The 27,650-nt window shown below is 37.4% G+C and overlaps 1 protein-coding gene and 1 long non-coding RNA gene across 4 annotated transcripts in view; one reads left to right on the top strand and one right to left on the bottom strand.

The window, feature by feature from the left end:
* Nucleotides 1-27,650, bottom strand: part of LOC137187596 (uncharacterized) — a 42,060-nt gene that overhangs the window by 12,784 nt on the left and 1,626 nt on the right. The window lies entirely within an intron of this gene.
* Nucleotides 241-26,124, top strand: LOC137187591 (phosphatidylinositol 3-kinase regulatory subunit beta-like). The gene is made up of 10 exons (XM_067596607.1): nucleotides 241-8,407; nucleotides 9,009-9,114; nucleotides 9,370-9,468; nucleotides 11,039-11,219; nucleotides 12,606-12,731; nucleotides 13,143-13,285; nucleotides 13,472-13,648; nucleotides 15,280-15,351; nucleotides 15,627-15,788; nucleotides 17,288-26,124. Exons 1-10 carry the CDS (start codon nucleotides 8,284-8,286, stop codon nucleotides 17,475-17,477), a joined length of 1,380 nt encoding a protein of 459 aa, XP_067452708.1. The 5' UTR covers nucleotides 241-8,283; the 3' UTR covers nucleotides 17,478-26,124.

Raw genomic sequence — 27,650 nt, 5'->3', positions numbered from 1 at the left:
ACAAAATGAGTAATTATGAGATTACCAACGGCACAATCTGTTACAATCTGTTTTAAAGTAAGAGATTACTGTGCACATACAAGATGTGGTATATTGCCACTACATATTATAAATGGAAGATATAGAGGGTTTAGATTAGATTAGAGGATCTGTGAATATCACTTGAGTAATAGCAGAAGGTGAAAAAATGAAATGTTTCATTCTCTACTTTCCTCTACATGTTTTGCAGCAAATAGTTAGAAATTAGAAATGAAGATGATGCTTTAAAATATATTTTAATTTGAGTTGTATTAGTTTTACAATGTGCAGATCATTTGGTCCAAGCTTTGTTTTGTCTATGTTTGTTGACATTTGTGTGAGAATGTATTTATTGAGTAAGACTTATGACCAAACCTTAATAGAAAGTAATTGTTCTATAAAATGTTTGGGGGTATACATATTGGAATTTTTCTTCTGTTGCTGAATAATGTGTTTGAATAATCACATAAAAGACGAATGAAGTAAGACACAAAAAAAAGATTATTCATTCATTCATCTGTTTTCCAATATGCCTAACCCTATTACTGACATGAAAAAGTCTGATACAGTATTACCCCATCTAACATGCATCACCTGGTACATCAAACACAAGAACTACAGGTAGAAACAGTATTTAGTTTAGTTCAAAACACTTTCAAGATTTATTTGATTGACAGCCTGAGAAGCCTACAAGCATAGTGGAATTGAGACTATGGTAATCAATCAATTTATTATTTTATAGCAAAGGTGCACAGATCTCCTGGGCACTATAGTATCACCTTTTGAAAGCCTTTGAAAGGCATTGAGGACATTTATGAATCTGTAACAAAGATTTGTGCAAACATATAAAAAGATTAATATATAGCAAATTTTCTTTCCATGGTGTTTTGGTATGAAGCTTTGATGAATGTGTTGGAAATGCATTGCAAATTTGTTAGAAGAAATACATATTAAATCACCATATCAAATGTGTAACACATAAAAAGACAGTTTACCATAAAAATCATAATATAATCATGTATGACAAAATATTGTTCATAAAATATAATCACAGGGTACAGGGCAGAAATATATCAGCAGAGGAATATCCAGCGTGCTCATGCTTTATGCATCTTTTATGCATAGACCTAGTTTATAACAGCAGAACTTGCTAGAAATAGGTCGTTTTTCATCAGTTAAATTTTACCAAAAAAAGAAGAAAAAATCTGTTCTACAAATTGTCAAGAGAACCAAACGGCACTAAAATAACAACACGTGTCTCTATTTCATAAATAGCAGATATCCAAAAAGATGATGAATCAGTTTTTCCTGCTCTGTCCGATACTGTAACTGTACTGGCTGGGATATCATGGAGGGAGGTGGGGTGGTGGGGGGGCCGTGTCTGCTGTTTTGTCTACAGTGTCGTAACATTTTTTTTAACCAGTTACTTCCACACCACTTCTTTCATTATGCTGATCTGTGAAGTGGAACGTTACGCTGGCAGAGTTGAGAGGTCAGGGGCTCCCGCTGCCTAGATACATACAGTCTAATATTAGAACATTTCCTTGATTTGTTAGCAGCATCTCTGCTGATTCCCGAGCACATGGCAACAGGCCGGCCAATAGGATTTCAGGAGACCACTAAGCCCCTCGCTCTGTATAGCAACAGTGGCATCCTTCCCTTATTTATTTATATTGGAGTTTTTTTCCCACCGACTCATTCTCATGCTTCTGTCCCCCCACTGTGCAGCCACACTGTGCTCTCAAACTGTGAAAAAGAGTTACGGTGCGAAGAGTAGTGCTGTTTTTACCTTTCCCTGCATAAACTCTAAAACCTGCAGTTTTTTAAAATAGATTTTTTCATATTTATGCACATTTTTGTACATTTTTATACTGAACCTCACAGATAAGTGGATTTTTTTCCTGTGCATTGGCATGTAAAAGTAAAAACAAAGTGGGCAATGTCTTGGAAAAGGCTTGATTTTCATGGAGACGTGAGATGTATCGGTGGAGAAGAGAGGAAATACCCAGAGGACTGGCATCGTGGGAAAAAGTGGCACTCAGAGGGGACGGACAACAACCAAGTGGAGAGGATTTTTAAAGATGGAGGACACGGGAGAAGAGGCGGTACGGGATAGGAGGAGTGGGGGGGGGTGGAGGGACATAGGATGGCGTGAGGACCGAGGCCGGTGGTTGGTTTGATCAGAGCCACGTGTGCGTCCAGCCACGTCTCTTCGCCGCTTCATGGATGTCGATGAAACGTTGGTTTCCCCTGCCGCCCGCTCCCTTCTGTCTTGGCCCAGGTAGGTGCGTACTGTCCCGAACTACTGAGTTTCCCGATGATGTTTCCTTTTTTCAGGCTGTTTGGATGTTATCTACAACAGAAGTTGCCATTTTGAAAGTTTCGTGCATGTTTAGCCTTGATATCTCTGCCATTCCAAGCTTAGGTACGGGACGATGGAAAGCTTGAAGGCGTTAGGCAAATATGACGTATGTCAGCCGTCCCGTTTTTGGAATGCACTGATCACTGATCGATAAAAGATTACCAACAAATATCCACAAAAAAAACCAAATAAAAATACATTAGGAGGACAGTCACCAGCTGCAGAATCGATACCTTCAGCATTATCTGTTGGATGTTGGATTGACGACTTAAATTGTGCTTGCCCAGTGCTTTTCCTTATGGATCCACCAATCCAATAACAGTGCATGAGATGAGCAAACACCATTTAGTTTGTTTTGACTTGGACAATCTAGTTTGGGAAGGCACATTTTTCTGACTTATACATACATTGTAATACCAAATAAGGTTATCAATGACTTGTGTTGAAAAGTAACACAAATATGTGTCGTCCAAGATGGATGTGTCCCGTAAGTTTTTTTTAGGACAAAAGTATTAAAACATGAGAAAACAGGCTTATCTGATAAAGATTGCGGGACTTCATTCAAAACAATGTTTTATCATCCTGCATCAAGAACTGGACAAAATGTGCCATCAACATCGAACTGCGTACCATTGGAAATGTTTCATTGCTGACGCCATTTTCAACGCTTTGACTTCCGATCTATAATGTTGCATCACTCAGTAAATTTAGATACTAACGTATGCTTCTTTTATATACACAAACCGATCTAATTAATCTGTCTAATGACAACACAGATACAGATTAAGTAAATTTGAGTTGTCATGTAATCAGTATCAGTAACATTTTTAAAGCTTTTTGATATCTCTGATACCTTAAAATCAATGCTGAAGATTTGTTTTTTTTCAGTTGAAGTTCACAAATGGCAACTATGTCCTCTTGATTTTCTGTTAAAACCTTATTTATTGAGATAGGATCAAATCAATAATGTTTGCAAAAACATCAGATATTTGATTAAATAAATTTTGATTAAAATAAAGATACAATAATTTTTCTCTCGTATAGCAGCTAGATGACACTCCCTCCTCTCACCCCTTCGATAAGATGTCACATTGTAAAGAGTATAGGAGCATAATAAACCGCTGACTAATCCCAGATGCTAAGGAGAGGAAGAGGATTTAGCTGCAGTCCCCCTGAATTCTTTACCATGTAATGGTTTTCATCACATAATACTATACAGAATGTAAAAAAAAAAAGAAAAAAAAAAAAAAAAAAAAGAAATGTTGACCCAGACTTCCCCAAAAGTAACAGACAAAAAACAAAGACAATATATTATACTCTCTTGGCCATTACATTCAGTGAATTTTCCCTTTAACTTTCAATGGTGACACTTGAGGAGTAAAAATGATCATATTTTGGGATGAAGATGTCCTTGAGAGAGAACTAATTTACAAGTGAGGATCATAATTATATGTTTTTTCTCCGGATGTTTTATAAGGTCCAGAGTGCTGGTCAAAAATGATTTTTATTGTAACCAGTAATCTGCTTAAAAATGTGTCCAGTTATTCTATTAAAGTGGATCTTGTCTATTGTACAAGTAATTTCATTTTTCTCTATACTTTCTGAGATCTGTTGTAATGCAGCTCCTTTTTTGTCAAGGATTGGCAGCTCCTCATCAGTTGTAACAAAGAAAAAAAATCTGTGGAATAATCATTATTACTACCTGAGTATGATTTCTGCTTGATACATCCAGTTTCTGGATAGGATTTAGTCTATATTCCTCATGATCTGAGTTTCAGCGCTAAAAAAATATCAGTAATTAGGGCTACGTGATTAATCAATATTTCTGTTTGTCAACCTCATGTACCACCCCCTTATGTATGTTAATGGAGCAGACAAAATATTAGGAAAACTTTCCAATATAATGTACAATACGACCACCCACTACAACCTCAGTAATAAACATAGAGTAGAATTATCACCTTTCTGACAATGTCAACAAAAACTGAAAAGGTATAAGCTTCGTAAAAGGAGAATTTATGGCAGAGTTGTTGTATTGGATTGCATTAGATTACACAAGTGTTCCTAATAAAGTGCTTGATGAGTGCAGTATATTATATTACAGTATATTATATTCTTGTTATTATAGTATTTATTCCAGTCATGTCACCCAGCCTGCTCAGAAATAGCAGGGACATCTTTTTTAAACCTGTTTTGCAGGACCAGGATCTAAAAGTGTCTGGACTGACAAATTTCAATAATATGGAGCATTAACACATTACGCACCAAGTCTTATAAAGGTTTCACATATATACATATACATATACATATAACAAAGGTTTCACTGGCCCATAGCAGTATCAGTTTTTTCAGTAGGGGTAATACAGGGCTTATACAAATAATATAGTTTATTCAACCCTTGGCCAGATGCTGAAATTTCTGGCCAAAATTTAAACCAAACTGAAAATTTAACATCTTGCAAAAAAAAAAAAAAAAAAAAAGAAAGAAATACAGCTAATCTTCCTATTCTAAAGAACTGATTCTCAGACTCTGTTTATGCCATTTCTGTTTTAGGTTTTCTTATATGAGGTGATGCATGAATCCTTGAGGAAGAATAGGGCAATCACTCTCCAGCAGGTTTATAGCTCAACAACTACTGTCAAGGTGTCTATGAGCCATGCACTGAAACATCCAGCAGCTCGGTAAGCAACTGTGGTTGGGTGCAACTGGGTGGATCCAGGTATGGATCCCTTTACGCAAATGACTGAAACAGACCAGCACTTGAGTATATAAAACTGAAAACAAGATCTACTGACAATGTCATCGTACTGCTCCATCATGTGGTTAAACCAGGGATTCAGCCTGAGGAACACGCTGCACCTCCACAACACAGGGCAGCCATGAACTCTGCACCGTCACCCTCTCTGTCCTCAGCCATGAGTGTAACTGTAAGCTGATAATATGTGATCAACTGCACTGTGGCACCTAGCATCCTGCTGCTTCACCACCTCAGTAAAACCTAGCTGGACTATTCAGTCTTTGTTATGAAAATGGCAGACGAGGGTTTCCGTGTCTGGACAGAGGACATCGAGCTCCAGCCAGCTGATTTTCCAACGTCATCACTAGCATCCCTCCATCTCATGGACGAGGCTGTGGTCATTAACGAGAACACCAACCATATGGGTGATAATCCTGAGCCCCACTCTGTATGTCCTCTGATGATGTCATCACCGCTCAACCAATCACAACAGCTGACAGACATGTCCATGGCTATAAGGCCTGAGCCTTCACCAGCAGATCAAGGTAAAATTAAAGATGCTATCTACAGCATTTTTACACATCAATACATAAATAATGATCTATTTGATAATAGCAACTGTGATCCATTTGAACAATCACAGCAAAGAAAGAAAGACTGATACACAATGTCATAACAAAAGATGTTGATTATTAGCTCCATTTGCACAAGCACCCTCTCTCTCTTTTATGTGTTGAGATTTCCCTCCTAATCAGTGCTGGCAGCTTATAATGTAAAATTCAGTGGGAATATGAGTTTTGATCAGGCCTATATCTAGAGTTAAGTCCACAACAAACCAAACCACTGCTACATTTCACGAGGCTTTAGACTTTCCTGTCTGTGAGGTCAAAGTAATTCACCTGATGCTGATTTCTTCTTTATGTCATCTGTGTCCGTTTTGTGGTTTTTACTGTTTTGCTGTGTGATCTAGAGAAAACTGATAGGCCCAAACAGTAAACATCACAGAAAATATACAGGCCACAACAGACTGTTGCTCTATTGGATCATGGTCCTATTTACAGGAAATACACCGGTCTCTCAAAATCAACGCTGCAATTATTGAAACAGTAGATGATAATCATGCATTTACAACAGAGTAGCAAAGTGAAGGGAGTTATTTTGGGCATCTGGGGTTTGGAAATAAAATGCCTGTTTCATTTTGAGCATAAAATGTTAGTTCACTGGCAGGTGGAGCACTTTTAAGGCTGGGCATGAAAAAAATAGGGGTGGGTGGAAAAAAAAAAGGTTCACACTGTTTCCCTTATATACAATTAATTGATTCAACATGTGAATCTGATGAATCAAGTAATTGTATATAAGCGGCCTCACCACCCTGATGAAGGCAAGATAGCGTTTGGAAAACGTTTGGTAAATAAAGCATTATGGTGTACTGGAGACGAGTTGTGCAATGTGTTTTTAATTTTGATGGACTTGAATGGAAACTCACACTGGTCTGCACCTCTGTGTTTATGTGTGTATATTCTCAAAGTAAAATTTAAAAAAACAAGACTTTGCAATAACAATTTAAAATGGGTAGACATTTTTTTGAAACTTTGCTACTCTGTATTCACTTTTGAAACTTTTAATTTAAAGGCTTAACTGACTCATCTTGGTTATGACCATGGACTTTCAGAGTAGCCCAAAGTTGTTAAAATTTCAAAACTTTACCAACTTGTCCAGGAAGCTTTATTTTAAAACATCATAACTGGACCTAATTTTGATTGATACATCTGGTTTGGGTCTGGTCACATGATTGTCAGTGCAGTATGCCTCTGAGCCCTACACGCTTTACCTTTGATGGCTTGAAATGTACTGCACTGTTGCATTTTACTTGGTTTAAAAGTGTCAGTGAAAAGTATGTATATGTAAATGCAAATCAATTCCTGATAAATTAACAATTATAATTGTTATATCAACTGTTAATTTGGCCCTGAAACAAAAGTCTTTTGGTAACCAATAAATCAAGCAAATTGAACAGTCAACCCTCAAAAATGAACTATTCTTAACTTATCTACCTTAACCCTATTATGCTTAATTTTCATGCCTGCAGTCCATAGTGGAGGATCTTAAAAGAATGAATGTGTGAATGTCTGAAATTCACACATTCATTCTTTACAGAACCAACTGACTTTTAGGGGCGTACACTGCACTCTTCAAGTCCAAAGCACTAAGGAAGCACAATTAACAAAATGTTAAGGGGTTTTTTTGTATGTTTTTTTTTAAGTTACAGTATTATAAAACCCTGGAATCCAAGAGAGATTTTCAGTTTCACCAACTCCCAGAGAAATGGTGGCAGCTGAGATCATGTGGTTTTAAGGGTTTGGTGAGATGAATGATTCACCTAGATTCAAGCTTTAGTAGAAGAAAACAATTTTACTACCAGGCAAGTTTTGACAGAGCTTCAATGTATGCAGGCAGCGGCTTAATGAGTTCACGCCCTTTCTAATTTTACAACAGCATACGTATGATTCCTCCAACATACAGCTCTGTCCGCAGCAGCAATTTAATGCATCTCCATGCATGCCATTACAAGTGTTGAAGGGATGATTTACATCAACTACTAACAGCACGCCTTGCTCTACTCACATGTATCAGCGTAGCCTCACACTGGTATACACAAACATTTCACACTTAAATGTAATGCTTTCAGAAAATGCCTGACAGACAGGCTCTCACCGTTCCCTGCTTCCCAAATGGCACATTAACACAAACATAGACAATAAACAAGCGCAGAGGTACATCAACCCAAGTCCTTGAGGCCGACATGGCATCTCGCTGCAGACAGCTGTTGTTTGTTAGGCGAGGCGAGGCGAGGCAAGGCGAGGTCGAGCACTAAGCAGTACTGAGTCTGGCCGAGTGTGCCTGAGCGTTGAGGAGTGCCAGTTCTGGTATTTTAGGCAGTCAGACAGTGTCACCTGTCAGCAGACTAGTCTGGACAGAGTCTCCCACATGGTGCAAGACTAAGCAACACAACGATATCTCTCTCTGGAGTCCTTGTCAGTGGGCCAGCAGTATGTGCGTAACACACACAAAAAGCAGATAGCCACATACAGCCTGGTCTGAACTGACATCGTGGGTAACACTGGGTCATTCTACGGTTGATGTTGCAGAGTTCTTGGAGCCGGAGATGGGCCAAAACGACAGCGAGGCTCAGTCTCACACTCTGACAGCGTTCCTGCAGGACCTTTCCTCGCCCGTTGATAACGATGATGTGTCTCCTGCCCTGAGAACCAACAACACCCAAGAAGGAGGTACTCTCTTTGTCTTGCTTGTTCAAAGTGCAACAGATCCTTTGAAGCATAATTAATCGGTTCTGCTCAAAATTAAGGTAAAGTGTACATCTGCTAATACTTGATGATTGTTAGCACAACCTGTTTTATTACCAGTAACCGTCAGCCCATTTACTGCCTCTCGTGTTTTGTAGTTTCGAAATGAGAGCTTCTTTGAGGGATTATTACTTGGAGGACGATCCTATTTTTCTTCCAGTTGTTGTAAGGTGGTTTGACAGGAGCTACACAATGAGTCCAATAAGGATATAAGGATGGAAACTATGATGGATTATCTCACTCTGCTGAGGTTTTTTTATACTGAACAAGAATGGATGACAAAAAACTGTTTCTTTGTGATGAAGAAAACGAATCCTGATACTTCTAACAATGCTGACTGTATCCAGATACACGGACATACACTGTCAGCATTAACTAAACAAAAAAAAAACCTTTCTAAAAGAATAACCTCAATTTAGACTCAGTTTCATCTTTATTGAAAATGGCACTATTGCAGACTTAACCTTATGTATTTTTGTCTTTTCTCTGATAATTGTTTCTATTTGGCTATTACCTCCGTGGTCAGAGCTTCAACCCAAGAACAACATAACCAAAGCTATGGCAGCATGTGACTTCAGCGCTGATGACAACCATTTGTCCGATGCAGAGTGGTACTGGGGCAACATCTCGAGGTATTGACTGTTTTCATCGGATATGTTGATAACTTGATATATTGTCTGGTTATAAGATTCATCAATTCTTCTTGTTTCATGCCTTAAATGTAAAAACCCAATCGACATTTGTGCTCACCAGTCACAAAGAGCTAGTTTCACTTTGTAATTTTTTTAGGCTTTTGTAGCTCACCTTCTCTCGTCTTTTTTTGCTTTTGAGTTGTTTTCCTCCTACATAAACTGATTGAAACCTCAATATACTTTGTGATTGTCCAGAGAGGAAGTAAATGAGATGATGAGAAACACCCCTGATGGCACATTCCTGGTCCGAGATGCTTCCAGTAGAGTTAAGGGGGAATATACTCTGACACTGAGGTAACTATGTGTGTAACTTATGAATACATATAATCACAGGTCAGTTATTTAGTGGTTTCTAAGTCTAACTTTAGTTTTTCGGGATGAAAGTCTAAATTTAGTTTTACTGGTTTCAGAGTGTAATATTATACATTTCCTGGTTTCAGTCTAATTTTAGTTGAATCAAGACAGACTAGTTTACAGATATAACGTTTTGTTGATTAGAGTTTGGCGGAGACTCCAGCAGTCAGCAACATAATACCCTGTCAGATTGGCTCCAACTTTTATCAATGCTATCAACACCATCTGTGTAGCGGCTTGCACTTCATACTTGCTTTATATGCGTAACTGTGACCCAAAGCTGTTTTTAGGCTTCATGTCTATTTTCTTCTGATTTACGGGCATTAGTCCATTCACTGCCGGACTAGACACCGATGGAGGACAGCAGCAACTGACCTGCTGCTTTCTCTCTGCAGCTGATGTAGACAAAGCACTTGAGAGATGACACTGTGTTGGTTGGCCTCCAGGTAGAGGTCTGCGCAGGGCTGAATTCAGGTGTTGAAAACAATGCATTTATATGTGCACTTAAGCTTAATAATAAAAGCCTCTCCTATTTTATCCCGCACTCATCCCACAAGCATGATGCTGACTGCCTGCTCTTGTCCACATAGGAGCACAACAATTAAGTTGCATTGCATGGCATTCTAATGCCATTTTAGGATCTTATGTTTACAAGTTAGTAGCCACCGCAATTTTCAGCTAGTCAAAATGTTTAACTCACAAAAGTGACATATAAAATTAAGATAAATTAATTAACATTAAATCTGTGGAATGTCATTTTAAATTTTTACATCCACACTATGTACAGAATAAACTGAAGCAAGAGAGAGAGAGAGAGAGGAGTACATTGGGACAGACTAAGTGAGGGAAAACATATGAAGAAAATATGAGATACATGATATGAGAAAATCTTTTTCAGATTCATATAAAGGCATTACTGCTGTATGTAAACAGAGGACTATCTAATTAGATATCCTTATTAAAAGCTTTACAGTAAAACAAACATAAGAGAAATGTTGATTTGTCTGATTAAAGAAATCCTTGCAAATGATACTGTACCTTCCATCTTAAAAGATGTGAAAAAGGCATAACGTGGGGCAATGAATAGAGGAGGACAGGAGAGATATAGATTGTCTTCTTGATGAAGCTTTACCTAAGCTCTATTCTTCCTGGTTTCGTATGGAAAAAAACCCTCTTACTTCTATTTGCTCCACTGCACTATATTGGATTGAGGGGACAGGTGGTTGAATAACAATTTCCTTCAAAATGCAGAAAGCACTGAGTGTATAGGGATGTCATAGAGAAAAAACATACTGAAAATGAGAACTGTCATCTGAATAGAAGTAGCTCAGACAATAAACTTAACTACTAAGAGCTTGGGGGTTAGTTACCAATGGTGGCAGCTCAAAATTTGCACTGGTACTATAAAGATGTGGAGGAGGAGGACATTTAATAATTTGGTTTTTTTACAGGCTTTCAATGGGAGTATTTTTGGCAGCTTTTTACAACAGTTATCCTATAATCTTTGCAGAAAAGATGGATCTAACAGACTGATAAAGATCTTCCATCATGAGGGGAAGTACGGCTTCTCTGAGCCACTGGGCTTCCCCTCTGTGGTGGACCTGATCCAGTATTACCAGAACAAGTCACTGGCCCAGTATAACTCTAAACTGGATACACGGTTACGCTACCCTATCTCCAAATACCAGCAGGTAGGTTGGCAAGGCTTCTGGCTGTGCATGAGTGCTTTCTTACAAATAATAATAACAATATTCAGGAAGAAGGAGATGTTGTTGCAGCTATGATTTGAATCCATCCATAAATAATGCTGACCTGCTGTACTTGTACACTTTTGATGACATTTTACATGGCTAAGGCTTGGTATCGTACTTTTTAAAAAAAATATCAGTGCCAATACGAACCCTGTGCTTCAGGACAGATAACAAAACCTTTCTTAACAAAAGAAGAAAAAGTTCTTAAAAGTTAAATGTTGTTTGACACAAGCAAGTCAAGAATTAGGCTTTATATTCTGAACAGTTTTCAATACTTACTACTACGGGCACATCTTGTTCAGGACCAAAATAAATTGAGGTTCGATACCAAGCCGTATACGGGAACGGATAAAATAAGTGAATAAATTAAATGCTTAGATGTCAACTTAATGCATCTAGTTTTTAACTGAAATGCTGTGCTTCAAAACAATGCATTCACAACACAGTTTTACCAAAATACAGTATGAAAACATGCATCCTTTTCATTTGTATTTACAGTAATAAAATTGTACTTTTAGTTCTGTTGGCCTGTATGAGTTGATAAGGATGTTTTTAATAGTCTAAAATCACAGTAATAGACTATTTTACATAAAGTGTAATCCTTTGGCATATTTTTGAATGTACGAATGCAAGTATAAAAAAAAATTGATTATAGGTGAGTAACTCTTAACACATTGATATAAAAATGTTTGTTTATAGAGTTACTACCCATTAGCTGCAATCTGTTATACAAACAACTCATTTGATTTATCAGCAGTAATTACATAGAAATGTAACAGTGTTTCTAACTGAAATTTATTGTGCCTGCCGTTGCACTAATTGTACTCTGAATGAAAACACCCACTGTAAAAGCCACTGGAAAAGCGATGACTTCCCCTCTTCCTCTCACGCTTCTGCTCTCTCTTGCTCGGAGTGTCTTATGTTTAACTATTCCTCTGCCCCCTTTAGTGATAATGGTCCATGTAATATATATTGTATATTTACCGTGTTGGAGGCGAGGCTCAGTGAGTTAGAAGTACGACTCTTCACCATGGAAACCCACTCATCAGAGAAATGATCTGAACAGCAAAATGAGCTGTTTTTGAACTGGGTTTTCTAATAGTTATGAACGTTTATTGTCACTCAGATTTTTGTGGATGTTTAATGAGAAAATAAACTTTGATAACATATATGCATTTTTACTATTTCAAGCCAAATTTTCAGACACTTTAAGTGGAAATAACCTGACAAAACCTTCTGCAATATTAGTTAAGATAAAAAAATATGCCATATGAACACTGGACTTCTGGATTCTTCTGAATAGCTTTTACGTTCTTGTCTGTGCAGCAGCAGGTTGTGATGGAAGTTAACACTGATGCAGTTGGAGAACAGCTGAGGACATTTCAGGATCAATACAAAGAGAAGAGCAAAGAGTACGACCATCTGTATGAAGAGTTTAACCAAACGTCACAGGTACAGCAGCATCCCAAACATTGAGAGACTTTTTTACCAAGAAAATCTGTGGTCTTCTACAATATGATTTTATTGGGTAAGAGCAATATGGCTTTACCCAACATCATTAAGCAACTTCTTCACATCCAGTTCACAAAGTTTTTTAATGTGCTGTTCTAACTTTGAGCGTCTAGTAGCTATTTCCTAACACAAGAAGTAATGCATTTTACATTTCTAGTTAATTAGTTACTAACGCAATGACCTTATGATTTTGTCTATCCCCTATCTGGAAAATAGGTTCAAAACTTTGTAATACTGAATGTTATAATATGGAATTTTAAAGCATATTTTATGACTGCCTATACTACTGTTTAAAAGCATTGGCTGTGAAGCCTTAAATGTAAAAGTAAGACTGTTTCCTCTCCTTCACAGGAAATGCAGACCAAACGGACAGCCATCGAGGCTTTCAGTGAAATTATTCGGATCTTCGAGGAGCAGTGTGAAACCCAAGAACGCTACAGCAAGGAATACATCGACATGTTTCTCACATTAGACAGCAGTACAGAGACTGACAAGTATGCTTCCAAATACCTACACTGTTTACAATTGAGATACTTTTGATGTGTTTCATTTTACTTACTTTGATACAATGAAAACTACTCAGTGCTGGCCACGCCCGTTCAACATGTTCACAGCAGCTGAGCAAATTTAGAATTGTTTACTGTTGTTCCTTCTCCTCCTCCTCTCCTCCCTACTCCCAGGATTCAAAACAACTCTGATGAGCTGCAGTCAAGTGTGGAAGAGATCCACAACAGCAAGAAGAAGTTGGAGGAAGAGCTGAAAAGGAAGGTGCTAGCTCATATGGAGGTTGACAGGAAAATGAACAGCCTGAAGCCCGACCTTGTGCAGCTCAGGAAGATCAGAGATCAATACCTGCTGTAAGTTCAAACCTTCAGCAGTACTCTTTAAGAGAAACCTTTGTGGTTTTGGATATTTGAGGTAAAGTGTTTTCCATACAGATTATATAAAGTGATATAAATCTTTATCTATTTTAAAATTAAAAATAAATAAAGCAGGACTACATACCAGGTGACGGGTGCAAACCATAGTGCAAATCTGATGTGCTAATAAGACTTTTGTTAATAAGCTAACAAGCTCACATGAGATGAAATTCATTCTGACGTTCAGTTCAAAAACGCTTATCACTTACATCAATGACACAGCTGAGTCGTAAACATAGAAAAAAAAAACAATCAGCTGTTCTCATCCATGATGCCACAGCTGTGAATGTCCAGTATGCTCAGCTTGATCATGAGCCTGATGGAAAGAGAGCTAAACTTCCTGCTTGTCCCTGTTGTGCCTTCAGCAAATGTTAATATGCAGATGTGTTCTCTTCGGGTTTCGCCCATAGACTGGTTTGTGGACTCCCATTTTGAAGCCTCAAGTTTGGCATTTTGACGGTCACCATCTTGGATTTTTGGAGGCAGAAGTGATGAGAAGTGACCATATTTGGACAAGAGGGTGGAGCTGACCCTAATGCCAGCTGCTAGCTTGGTTAGCATGGTGCAATTGCAGTCTATGGTTAACTGTGATCATGCTAATGCTAATTTTCGCTAGCCAAAAACAGGCTTAAAACCATTAAAACAAAAATGTACTTACCGGAAAAACTGAACATCCAACTCCTGAGAGGGTCTTTTAGTACAACCAAACAAGACTTTTTAGGCCACCAAAATGTTACAATTAACTTTCATGAGCTGAAAACACACTGAAATAGCGACAGCTAAACCTATGCTTTGTGAATCTGGGGTTACACCATGTTGGTAGAGACTTAATTAGACTCAATCACAACATAGCCACGTCCTAAAACATACCCTGCTTTATCATCAAATTTAAATGAAATGGGACCAGAATTTACAAAATGAACATCATGATGTATTGAAGAAGACTTGAAACTAATGATTGAGACCATAAACTCATTGGGAAACTGTTTACTGAGGTAATAAATCAAGTGAGAAGAAGAGTCATTTTCTCATAGACTTCCATACAAAAGGACTTGTTTTTGGAGCCAGTGGAGTCGCCCCCTGCTGGCCATTTGAGAGAATGCAGGTTTAAGGCACTTCTGCATTGGCCTCACTTTTCAGACCTGAAACTACCCACTTGGTTTTGCCAGGTAGTGTTTTTACCTGGATGAGTTCTGTAACTTTTCAACAAATAAAGCAAAACTGAAGGTCTAATAGCATGATGACAGAATGACGATGTTACTATAATGGATCAACATCTCTTTAGAAAAAAAAAAAAAAGTTCAATTCAGCTATTTGACTTAAGTGTGTTGTTGCATTGTATTATTCGACCACTACATATTCAAAACAGCGCCCCACTTCACTAGACATAGATTTCAAATGTTTTCTGTCAAGCTCTTCTATCTTGTTAGTAAAGCCTTTTGTGTCCTCTCTGAAAATTTCAGCATGATAGCCAGTTTTATTGAAAGTGAGAATTGACTTTGGCCAACTTAAAGCATGTTCTACTAAATCTGCAGCAGTGCACTAACACTATCTTGTCCATGTCACAGCTGGCTCACTCAGCAAGGAACCAGGCAGAGTGAGATTAATGACTGGCTCAGTATCAGGAATGAAGAAGAAGAGTGAGTATTATCGTTTATCCAGGTCAACTGAATTTTTTCATTAAAATAGAGAAGTGCAGAAAGTACAGGAATGTCACTTTTGGAAATTTAATCTCAGGTGCATCAAGTATGAAACATGCTTTGTATATCGGCAGGTAAAGAGCAGTTCATGAAATATATCTGCAGAGACATGAGATAAGGGATATTTAAATATGTGCACTGAACATGGAGCATTTTATGCTTTACAATGTTTCTTTTAGCTAATCTAACACAACCATCTTCCCAACTTCCCTTAGCCCATACACCCTGGCAGATGATACCCACCTGGAGGAGAGGAGCTGGTTTGTTGGAGGAATGAGACGGAAGGAGGCAGAAGAGCTGCTGAGGGGGAGGAGAGACGGCACCTTTCTCATCAGAGACAGTCAAACTCAGAGAGGCTCGTTTGCCTGCTCTGTTGTGTGAGTACCTTTAGATTTGTTTCTTTTAGGCATTTAAAAAAAAAGAAAAAAAAAAAAGGTACAATTCATAACATTTTAACTTAGATAAATGCCGATTTACCTATCCTAATTGATCACATGATCGTTGACATAATCTATGTGCAATGAAATCTTCAACATTCATTTAATTACCTTTTGCTGTATTAGGGCTTTGAATGTGACGTTGTCTGAATCACAGGTTTTTATCCAAATGGTCAAAGTGCCATGAAAGCACATATTTTTAGCACATGTGGGTGCGATACAAATTAAAGCCATAACCTTTACTGTGTTGGACCTAGGTGTCAAAACTAGAGATGGGCATGATTAATCGATGATCAGTGATTGATCGTTAAGAATTTTTTTGATCACGTGGAATTAAATCGATTTAACGTTCGTATCAAATTATGTTATGTATGTATGTATGTGTCTTGAAGTTGCAATGAATTTCACTACATGCTGCAACCAGCCAGGGGTGCAATTTAAATTCAAGAGGGAAAATGAATACTCAGTTGCCGGCGGGCTGCCGTAGAAATTAGACGAAAGTAAACATGAAGAGAGCAAGGCAAAGTTTGGTGTGGGACCATTTCGAGCTAAAAAACAACAAAGCTCATTGTAAACATTGCAATGCCATGTATACCTACAACACAACAACGACCCCAATGATGTATCACTTGAACAACATACACCCGACACTGGTTAATGAATCCTCCTCCTCCTCTCAACCTACCATCACCTCAGTGTTAGCACAGAGGACTGCAATGCACAGCGGGCAATACCTCTGCATCCCCGCAACGTCGGGTTGTGGATGTTTTCAGCTGCTAGACTAATTAGCTGTCGCCAGGATGTGTTAGCATCTCACTCCTGAGCACGCTGACATGCTCATCTTCCTCAACAAGAATCCGTAGGCTGTAGTAACTTTATTCTCTCGGCTGCGTGCCTTTTGGATTTATTCAAGTTACATTGAGGTAAAAATTGTCAGCACTAGATAATATTACATTTTTTAATTTACATATTATCGTTTGATATGATTTATGATTTTTTGGAATTGTGTCTAATAATTGTGTTTACCACGAGCGCCATAGCTTTGGCTTGTTAATTTGCGAGGTTTGGCTCAGAGCCTCGGGCTCCGCTGCCTTTACGAGCGCGACACATATCCTTTTTGTTTTGTTTTCTGTTTAACAGCTTAACTGCCTTGTATAAGAGGACTGGTGTTGGTCTATAATTTCTTCTTGGAATAGAGATTTCATTGAGGAAAAACATGCTTTCTTTTGTATTTTCTGCCATAGTCATTTTTAATACATATAAAAAAATATAAATCGATAATTGATTGCTAATTTTCCAAATGATCGATTAAGGAAATTTCTTAAAATGCCCATCCCTAGTCCAAACGACCGTAAACATGCCCAAATTATTATGATTATTATACATTTTGTTTAAAATGGTAATTGTGCGCAGAAAGTGACAGGTTTCCTCTTGTGCAGTGTGGACGGCGATGTGAAGCACTGTGTGATCTACAGGACAGCCACAGGGTATGGTTTTGCTGAGCCCTACAACCTGTACTCCTCACTGAGAGAGCTGGTCCTCCACTATCGACACACATCCCTAATCCAACACAACCAGCAGCTGAATGTAACCCTGGCCTGGCCTGCTCTCAGCCAGCAGCCCAGCTGAGAAAACACCAGCACGCCACCCTGATGGCACTTTCCCAAAGTTTCACTGTATTCGCAATGAGGATGCACCCGTATGGACACTGTTATCAAGCTCGAACAGAGTACTGGTTAGTGTCGTCACCATACAAGAATTTTTGTAACAATTTCAGTGATTACATTTGGGTAACTAAAATCCTACATTCGTATGATGTCACAGCAAACAAAAAAGCATTATGGAGCAAAAGTCACTGAAATGCTTAGCTGAGTTATTTTAAACAGATTTTAACCAGCTTTTCCACAGCAGTTTTATGGATGATTAGGTCGCTGTCATTGTCTGAAATGCTGTGGATTGTTCAATTTTGTTGCCATGTTCTTAGCTGCCAGTCTGCAGCTTTGTTCTTATATAATTTCCTTTTTAAAGCTATTATTCCTAATATTAAAGATCCCATTTACTTTCCATCTGCACATGCAGCTTGCAAAACACAATTGGGATTAAATACTTAGTGTTAAAAGAATTCAAAAGTGAACTGAATCTTTTGCAGCTGTACTGAGGTAGTACTGAAATTTTGCCTCATTATGACAACACTAATTCTGTTACCAGTGAGTTTCCCAAACCTATGAATATGAAAGTTGCAACAATCTTAACAGTGCATCGATTTGCTATGACAAAATCAGGGCAACACAGGATAGTTGTATCTAACTGGATACTGATAATAACTTGATTGCTTTTATAATAACAAACAAAGCAGAGAAATGTCAGTACAGTTTACTGTGGAGTTATCCACTAATCCAGACTGTAACTGTTTCTGCACAACTTTCTGAGTTTCTTCTAAAAGGCAAGCACAAGAAATCATAAATACTTTAAGAGTAGCTTCACCCAGTCTAATAATACAACAGCATTGTACTGTGGCACTAAAGCACCATTTCACATCACAGCTAGGTGTGGTCACAACCTATAGAGGCCAGTCCAGCTATGTTTTCACTCCTTCCAAAATCTAGTAGAGACTTACACTTTAATACATTTTCAAAGTCTTTGTCTCAAGATTTGGCCACTCTTGCCTTTTACCTCAAACATTTGTAAAATATTTTTGTCCAACAACCCAGACAGTACTCAGCAAGTACCCAGTGCTCTGAGCCAAGGTCACTTTTTCAGCTTTGAAAAAGTGAATTTGTTGCATCAATTTACAGAATATATTACAAATCCATATAAATATGTGCAACAGTGTTTATAGTGCTTCTGGGAAACTGAGCTTGGGATGGGACTCTGCACTACCCAGCACATGTGCATTATGGGTAACGTAGTAACTGAATAGACACACCAGCACTTTATCCAAAACAAGAAAATCCAAACACACACAGACAGAGATTTCTTAGAAAGCATACCTGATTTCACATGATGTTTCTGGTTAGAAAAAAAGTTAAACATTCTTATGTCAGTGATTATGAATATAATTTAATTTCCTTACAGACATCTGTAAATATGATAGTTTTTACAATAGGATTTTCACAGGAATTAAAGCACTTGAGGGTAATGAACCTCATTTAATTCTTCACCCTGCATGTTTCCACATATTTTCAGACTATTAGAAGAAAGACAATGTAAAGCTTGTATCACTTCATGGATTCTACTTCTGGGGTGTATTTAAGCTCTTATGTGTAGATTTTTTATAGCACCTTTCAAATTATTCTGAGTACAATTTTTGTTGTAGAAAAATGGGACAATCATGGTAAAGTTTGTGTAGTCTGTGTTACTTTGAGCTCATCCAGAAACACAAAGTGTTAGCAAATATGAGGCACAATCAACTACTGAAAGCATTTCTGTGTGCTGTATACATCGCAAATAGTTGGAATATTAATCCTAAAAAAGAACATTTTCTTACTTTTTATGCAAGGTATCAATCTGGTTCAGATAGTCTTTGATGAATCAGACTATATTTGTTTTTTTTCTTCTGATTTCTCGATGGTTTTGTGAGGACTTGGGGTTGCAGTAAATGATCCAGGAGCTTTGATAGGACTTTTGGAGCCTGAAGTATATAGATAATATACAGGTCTTTCAGATCTCCGGTTCTGATTGAAAAGTGCCTTTAAGTGCTTCTGTTGTAGCCATCATATTTGTGTTTGTATTAAGGTGTGTTAAAGAGCCCCTCCAGTGAAAATCAAGTTTTTAACCTTGTTAACATATCCATGTGGTGTTTTTCTAATGTTACAAGACATATCAGCAGCGAAATAAGCAGTCAACGCTATGGCTGAGCATTTCTGCTTTGAAACTGAACTGCAGCGTACCAAGGACAGTCTAAAAAAAAAAAAAAAAAAACAGAGTCTGTCAAGGCAGGATTTCATAAGTCACAAATCTAAGGAACCAATCATGTATAATTAAAGATAAATTTTATGCAGAGTCTACCTCCTCGGGTTTTCCCTGAGAGCTGATTCCAATCTGCACGGAGGACTAGCAACCTGTCAAAAAAGCCGAATCCGGCATATTGCTGTTAGTAAAGTTTCCGTGCGGAGAAAAACACAACAGTTCCTCATCTCCCAATGAATGCTCAGTCTCAGTCGGATAAAATCCATTTTGTTATCCAGTGAGCAAATATTGACCAGAGAGAGTGATGGAATAGCTGGCCTGGTTGCGTTAGCTTTTAGATTGGCTAACAGACCAGCATGCTTACTCCTCTTCTGCTTCCATGCACACCGCTTCCTCTTGCCTCTGAGCCGTTGTAGTCTGCTACGTCAGTCCGCTGCCACAGAGCCTCAGGAGCTGCAGTCTGCTGAGTGCTGCTCTAAGCTTTGGTGGAAGTTAGGCAGGCGAGTTGTTGATAATGTTCAAATGTTTGGCTTGGCTGTACCTTCTTGGCCTACTTGGACCCGTCGTGTTATCTGCAAAATCACGTTAAGAGACGAGTCCCTAACACTCTTTATGCCATAACCAGGAGCCAGAGAAGCTGCTGCACTGCTGCGTGCGGCTATGAACATATTTGCATATTCATAGATTCTGGAATTTTTAATGAGGGAGAAGGAGTAGATGTCATTTTAAGGATTTTAAAGTGGTAGTTATACTTTTTTACAGAAAAACCATATCAGACACATTATTGTTCCGATTATTTTTATGTCTTAATTCATGTCTGGAGGGGATCTTTAAGACAGAAAAACGAAGGGAATTTTCACATTGTGTCATTTGTGTGAATTGGACCACTGGACAGTTAGTGCAGGCGGTGTTGTTTCCCAAACAGTCAATTTAACAAATATCCAAATGTTAGCAGTTTATGAAGAAGATTCCCCAGATAAGTTGAAATGCGTCCTGTCTGAACAGAACTTTAGACTCAGGACTGATGTCTTGTCCCCTACATTAGCACAATGGGTACAGACAACATACAAGGCTACCATAAATTGAGAACCCTTATGGAGAGTATTATTATTGAAGCATAACTGTTTTCTTCATTGTATTTTATTTCATTTATTTCATTATTTTATAAAAGTAGGTTTCACAGAGTTTATTTACCCTGGCAGCTGCCACCATGAATTTACATCACAGAAATGAAACTTTACCAATGATTTTGGCCAAAATACCAGCTGTATTTACATAAAGTTTTGAACAGAAAATAAGAAAAACAAAAGTTTCACCGGGAAACTAAATAAAATACATCGAGTGTTGTGTATCAAAATTATATGTAGTATTCAAAAGTATACATACAGTATATTTCGCAACGATAATTTTGCAAGCATGTTAGTTAGCTTTGCTAGTTAGTAAACTACAACCTAACAAGGTGAGATTCCAGTCATTGTGGACCAAACACAGATTATTACCATAGAATGTAATGAAATGATTATATACCTTGGGATTCATTTGTTTCTAATATGTTTGTTGGTATCTGTGAAATAATAAGTTTTAGTAAACAGTAGCAGAACATACCGAGGATGAAATTTATTTTTTTCTTAAGTGTGAGGCATAATCAGAATGATGGTCTATAATGATGAATCTCATTTTTGAATCAAAATGTGTTTACATTTCAGACCTATCCAGGGCTAGCAGGTTTTCTCAACAGGGAGTCTCTTTGATTGTGTGTTTTGTGAGTGGAGATGAACTGGTGCTTGTGAATTATAGTGAATCATTCAAACTATTTTTATAGAAAAAACTACAGCAGTCATTAAGTGTAGCATTGTCAATTATGCTGTGTTTCCACTACATGGAACCGGCTCGGCTTGACTTGACTCTACTCGCTCTTGGTACCAGGTACTTTTCTGGATTTCGTTTTCCACTGCAAATAGTACTCCAATGTAGCCTGTTGTCACGGCAGCTACATCATAGGAAATCCTACATCAGGTGTCCTGTGTCATGCAAATGATTCTAGTGACAATTCTCTCTGACCAATCAATGGTCTGCAGTGTTTTCACGTCAGCTTTTAGTATCACTTGGAACCTTGACAGAGGTGATACCAGAATAAGTACCATGTACCAAGTACTATCCACAACTTTTGCCTGTGGAAAACCAAAAAAGAACAGTTCCAAGCCAGTAAAGTCGAGTTGAGTCGTACCATGCGGTGGAAAAGTGGCTTAAGGGTAGTCAAATACTGTCAAACATATATGAGTAACTGCAACTGATTTTACTTTTTTGTCACTAGTTTAATTGCAATGTATATATATATATATATATATATATATATATATATATATATATATATATATATATATATACACATACATATATATTCTCTCTATCTTTAAGTTTCTTTTTTGTTTCCAAAAACTACTTATCTATTTAGTATCAAATGCCAATTTTCTGCCGGCTTGAAGGTGGATGCTTAGAGTGGGTAGTTTACCAGCCACCTTTCAAGGCTACAGAGAGTAAGTCCATTTTGAGTGAAATATCACGTTAAATGCACTTCCCTCTTAGCAATTTTTAGTGAAACAGGTTGTGCTTGTTGCTCATTGTGTACACTTCAGGGCACAAAATTAGCACCAGCCACCAGCCAAATGCAAGTGGCTGATAGATTTGCTTCACTCACCAGCCAAAATGGTTGGTTAAATTTGAACATTCACTAGTCATTTGGCTGGTGGACAAAAAAGTTAATTTTGCACCCTGGTACACTTGAAGTTGTTCAGTTTTGTTATGTTTATTGCCATGAAGGGAGTTGGAAAGTTTGTTTCCAATTCCTACTTTGTAGTAGTGAAACTGTGTAAATGTTTGTTGATTTTGTCATGCCATCACTGTGCAAAAGTTTAACCAGGAATTATATGAATTACAAAATATAATATGGACATACACCGGGCACTGTTTTGAAACTGGTCCAGGTAATTTAAATTTACCACCACAAGATATAAATGTATGTTCTGTTAGACGTAATCTGAGAAATTTTTTATTTTTTTGCTTTGTCGCCATCATTGGTGCTAAGCACTCAGTGCTGTAGTTTTCCTCAAATGCACTTCACTGAGTTGATCGGTCAAACGGTACCACAGTGGTACTGTGATGTCCTCTTTAGCACAGCAAATGGAAAAACTTTCATGTTGGTTGTGGTCAAGTGTGGTCAGTCGTGCTAATGACCACATGCTGCTGTGACGTTGTCTTGCAATCTTCTAATAAGTGCTATATTGCACAGTTTGTGCACAGAGCGTGCCACAACCACTAGATGGCAGTGCAATGAAGACTTAAAACCTGAGTGTAATTATTCTTTAAATCTAGAATGAAAATCTGAAATTTTTGTCAGTTGCTCATACAGTTTTTTAATACTCAGTGCTAATGGACAAACAGTACTACACTCCTGTGTGTAGGACTTAGGACAGTGCGGTCTAGTAGGAAATAGAGGGGATACTGTGTGACACATACTCTCCTCAGACTGTTGCGTGTTCATCTTTGTTAGCCTCTTTGTGTCTGGTCTTACATGATGTTTATTATTGAAATTCCTTTATCTTACAGTGATTTGTTATACAGTAAACATTGATGGATGCATCTAAAAGACTTAAATTACATAAGGCTTGTTGAGTTTCTAGGATGCATAGTCTGTCCCTGTTATTATTGTATCCTTTTTTGGGGGGGGGGGGGGGGGGGGGGGGGGTTGGGGTTTGCGTGTGTGTGCAATGAATAGATGATAATTTGAAACACACATTTATTTAATATTGTGAATTTTAAAAAGGAAACGTTGCATATCCCAGTTCATTTTGTAGCCAGCATATTTACCTGCACATCACAGACTACACCACTGCTCTGTGAGGTTTAGATTTAGAGCATAGCATTTGCACATAAGTATCTCATTTGAGGTGGAGATACTATGACCGTCTTCATGCACATCCAACCTGTTACTGAAGCAGGTGGAAATGTGGTGGTGCTAAATATGGATAAGTTGCTGATGAGATTGATATGTTGTAGCACTGATAACGCACTAATATGAATTTTGAAAAAGTATTTGTTTCTGGGTGGCATTTTTATTGAGTATTTAGTTCTGTAAAGTAGAGAACTTTGTATTTTTTTAAAACTGTATGTACACAATTTGGTCTCTTTTCTGTTATCACTCTCTTTTTGTAACTTTAATGTTTCATCACTGTGCAAACAAAAACAAAATAGTTCTCAGAAATTGTGAAAATGCATTTCAAAATGATTACTACTGTGTACAAAAACAATTGGTGTCTCATATCTTATAACTGTCTCATATATGAAATGTGTGTCATGATCATCTTTCAGCTGCAAGTTTTTCAAATAATGAATAGCGTGTTTTGGCAAGAAGCTTGGTGCAAAAATTTGGTTCGGCATTTTGAAGAAGTCATATTGGGAGGTTCTCTGTCCAATTCCTCATGACCCCTGATTTAATAACCATTACCATCATTACCTGTTGTGCTGTTTTGTAGTTTTCTACAAATATTTATCTAGATCTATCCAGATATATAGATCTATTTATTAGGGTGACTAGGTATTCAATCCATCTAGGTAAGCTATGTAGGTAGATTGCTAAAGTTTCAACATCATGAATGCCATGTTCATGACAAAATGAAAGAAAAAATTATATTGATGACACTCAATTATTTGAATTTGTTTCATCTGTTTCTGAGCTCCAGCCAAGGAGGTTTAAAGTCAACAAGCTTAATTCTTCCCTCGGAGCAATAGCTATTTTGTGCTAGATGCAACGAATTTGTGGCACAGAAGATTAGATCAGTCTAACCGGTATCTGGTGTAGAAATTGGCTTCAAACAAATTAGCACCAGTTAGAACCCTTAGGAAGGATTTTCTAATTGACTGTCTGGTTAACCAAGTCCACTTACTTGGGTTGATTGAAGGGCTTAATATTGCAAGACGCAGGAATGACTGAATGAGAGAAAGGATGTGTTTATTTTAAAAGAAGATAGCTTTGTTTGTAAGGTTCTGTGGTGTAATGTAACAGTGATGGTTTTAGTGGTAGTGACGCTGGTTTGATTCCTAGAAGGGGAATGTATTTTATGCACAGTTCATTATGTTCATATTGGACGATTCTGCAGGACAAGTCCGATATGATCGTCCAATGTAAATGTTCAGTGGTAATGCAGGAAGTTGTATAGAGAGGTCCAAGGGTGATAGTGTGAAAGCTAGGGCAGTGGATGGCCATGTAATGTGTTTGACTGATCTGTTATTGGAGACCATCAATCATTTTTTGTAAATTTAAACATGACAACAATCTTTCCCCAACCTTAACCAAATAGTTTTAGCTGGCTAAACTTAATTGTACTGGAATTGCCTTGCATGGATATTGTAAAAAATAATGAAAAACCATTTGCATTACTAAATGTTTAAAAAAATTGCATTGAACACAGTTTTGAACACAACCATTGTACAGGCTTTTGCGAATTGTTCAAGATCAGTGTTCAGTGTGACAACAGGGTTATGTTATTATAAAGAGATGGTAGATATTTAGGTATGAGGTTAGATACAGTTAAATTCAGGGACTGGGTATGTAGATATAGAAGGTAGAGATACTGTAGGTTTGGTGAGAAGAGATGGCCAAGTGTAAGTTTAGGGAAGGTTATGTCTTGTATTGGTTTGGTGTGGTTATGTATGGGGTTAAGAGGAAAGAGGTAGATGATTGGCTACCATTCAAAGGATTAACTAACTCCATCAACTTTCTTCTATGCCAAGATGGTATCTAGCAGTCACATTTGCTGAACAGAACCACGGTCTTCTTAAAGGAACACTGCAAAATTTTTTTTTTTTTTTTTTTTTTAAATCTCACTATCAACATTTTACTACAACAAATGTTTGAAATCCAGGGACTTGTTATATTTAGAAGAGTTTTGTTTCACCTTGAGCTGTGCATATGATCAAATACCTCTACTTGTCACTGCATCACATTCAACAAAGTTAAACATGTTAGTGTTTCTGTAACTTTGGCTTTTATTTTTTCCACTGTAGCTGTAAGGACTTGTCTTTCTGCTTTGATCAAAAGCATTTAGCTGCAGTTAGTTAATAGCCTATTGTTGTGAGAAAATACTTTCATTGTAAATGTTTGTTTACTGCATCAATTATGCAGTGACATTGTGCTTTTTGTCCTTAATTGGATGTTGGAGTAGCCTGTATTTCTTTTAGGAGTAATATCTGAAGAAATCTGATAGTTTAAAACCTTTTTTGTTGGTGTAAAACCCTTCTTTCCTACTTCAGAACATCATTGTTCATGTATGCACTTTCAGATCCCCAAATAAAGTTGAGATGATAATCAGTTGTCGTGACTATTTATTGATAAACTGATTTTTGCAATCCTTTTTCATTGAGGCAGTGTTCAATTAAGTCATAGTTTAATGGTTTGATAACTTTGTAGGAGCACGATAATAGCTGTTCTTTCAATTTTTTAAATGCAAAGAGTGAAAAAATTGTGTTACACAGCGTATTTGTGATCAACAGTAAATCTTTTTTCCATTAATCGACAAAAAACAAATGAACACAAAAGGGCTATAAAACCTCTGTTAATTTTTTAATGATCTACCAGCTGCTTCCTTTTTCCTCTTCCTTGTTTTGCAGGTGTAGTAGACCTTGATCACTCTCTGCAAGCTTTTGATTTAAAGTAATGTAGAATTACTAGAAGAATACTTAAGACCAGGCCAGAAAATGCAGGCTTGATCATCAAATACCACAGTCTTGCATTAATACAGTTTAGTGTCCCAAGGTGTCCACAAAACACACTCTTTTTTCACTGAAACACCATTAACACCCTTACGGCCGCAACTAACGATTATTTTCATTATCGATTAATCTGTCTTAATTTTTCGATTAATCGATTAGACGTTTAGTCTATGAAATGTCCAAAAATGTTGATTAATGTTTCCCAAAGCACAAGGTAACATACTCAAATGTCTTCTTTTGTCCTGACCAACAGTCCATAACCCAAAGAATTAGTTTACTATCATAGAAGACCAAATAAATCAGAAAATATTCACATTTGAGAAGCTGGAATGTGAGAATTTGGTCATTTTTCCTTAAAAAATACTCAAAACGATTGAACTGATTCTGAAAACAGTTGGCAATCAATTTTATGACAATCAAATAATTGATTAATCAACTAATCGTTGCAGCTCTAAATACCATATACCATATCAATACCATATCACACATCAATTCTATAAAGATCGAAAACACCTTATACCACATTAAACATATAGTGGCTTTACAAGCAATCGTTTAGTGCACACATAATACATTTACTATCTAGGATAAGGCTTTATCCTAGATGTGAGAAACCTGGATATGCTACCTGGAGTACGCCAATAGAAACACATGTAAACACACTCTCCAGGTTTCTGAACTTTCTTTGTGGGTACAGAAAATAGAGGCTGAGATGGTGAGAAATCAAGACACAACTGCACACAGATGATTAGAAACCTGGACACTGTTAGATTCATGTATAAAGAGATATGAATAACCAGGTTTCTCATGTTCCATATAACATCTTACCCAACCATGTTAGATGTGCTCCAACACTATCATCTTTTAAAACTAAACTTAAAACGTTCCTTTTTAGCTGCGTTTTTAAATGGTCTAGGTCAGTAGTTCTCAAAGTGGGGTCCAGGAGTCCTTGAGGCCATTCCAGGGGTCCCCAGCAACTATGAGAATAATTTCTTTTCACTATAATCAATCCATAAGTAACACAATGACAGAATGTATGACTATTTTGGTCACAGGTTTCATATGCTTTCTGTAATAAAACATCTAAAGTCAAAAATCAGATGTGAAAAAGTTTGAGAACCACTG

The sequence above is a fragment of the Thunnus thynnus genome, chromosome 8 (genome assembly GCF_963924715.1).
Source record: "Thunnus thynnus chromosome 8, fThuThy2.1, whole genome shotgun sequence".
NCBI classification, from domain to species: Eukaryota; Metazoa; Chordata; class Actinopteri; order Scombriformes; family Scombridae; genus Thunnus; species Thunnus thynnus.
Note: the sequence above shows the minus strand (reverse complement) of the source record. Positions and strands in the feature narration are given on the sequence as shown.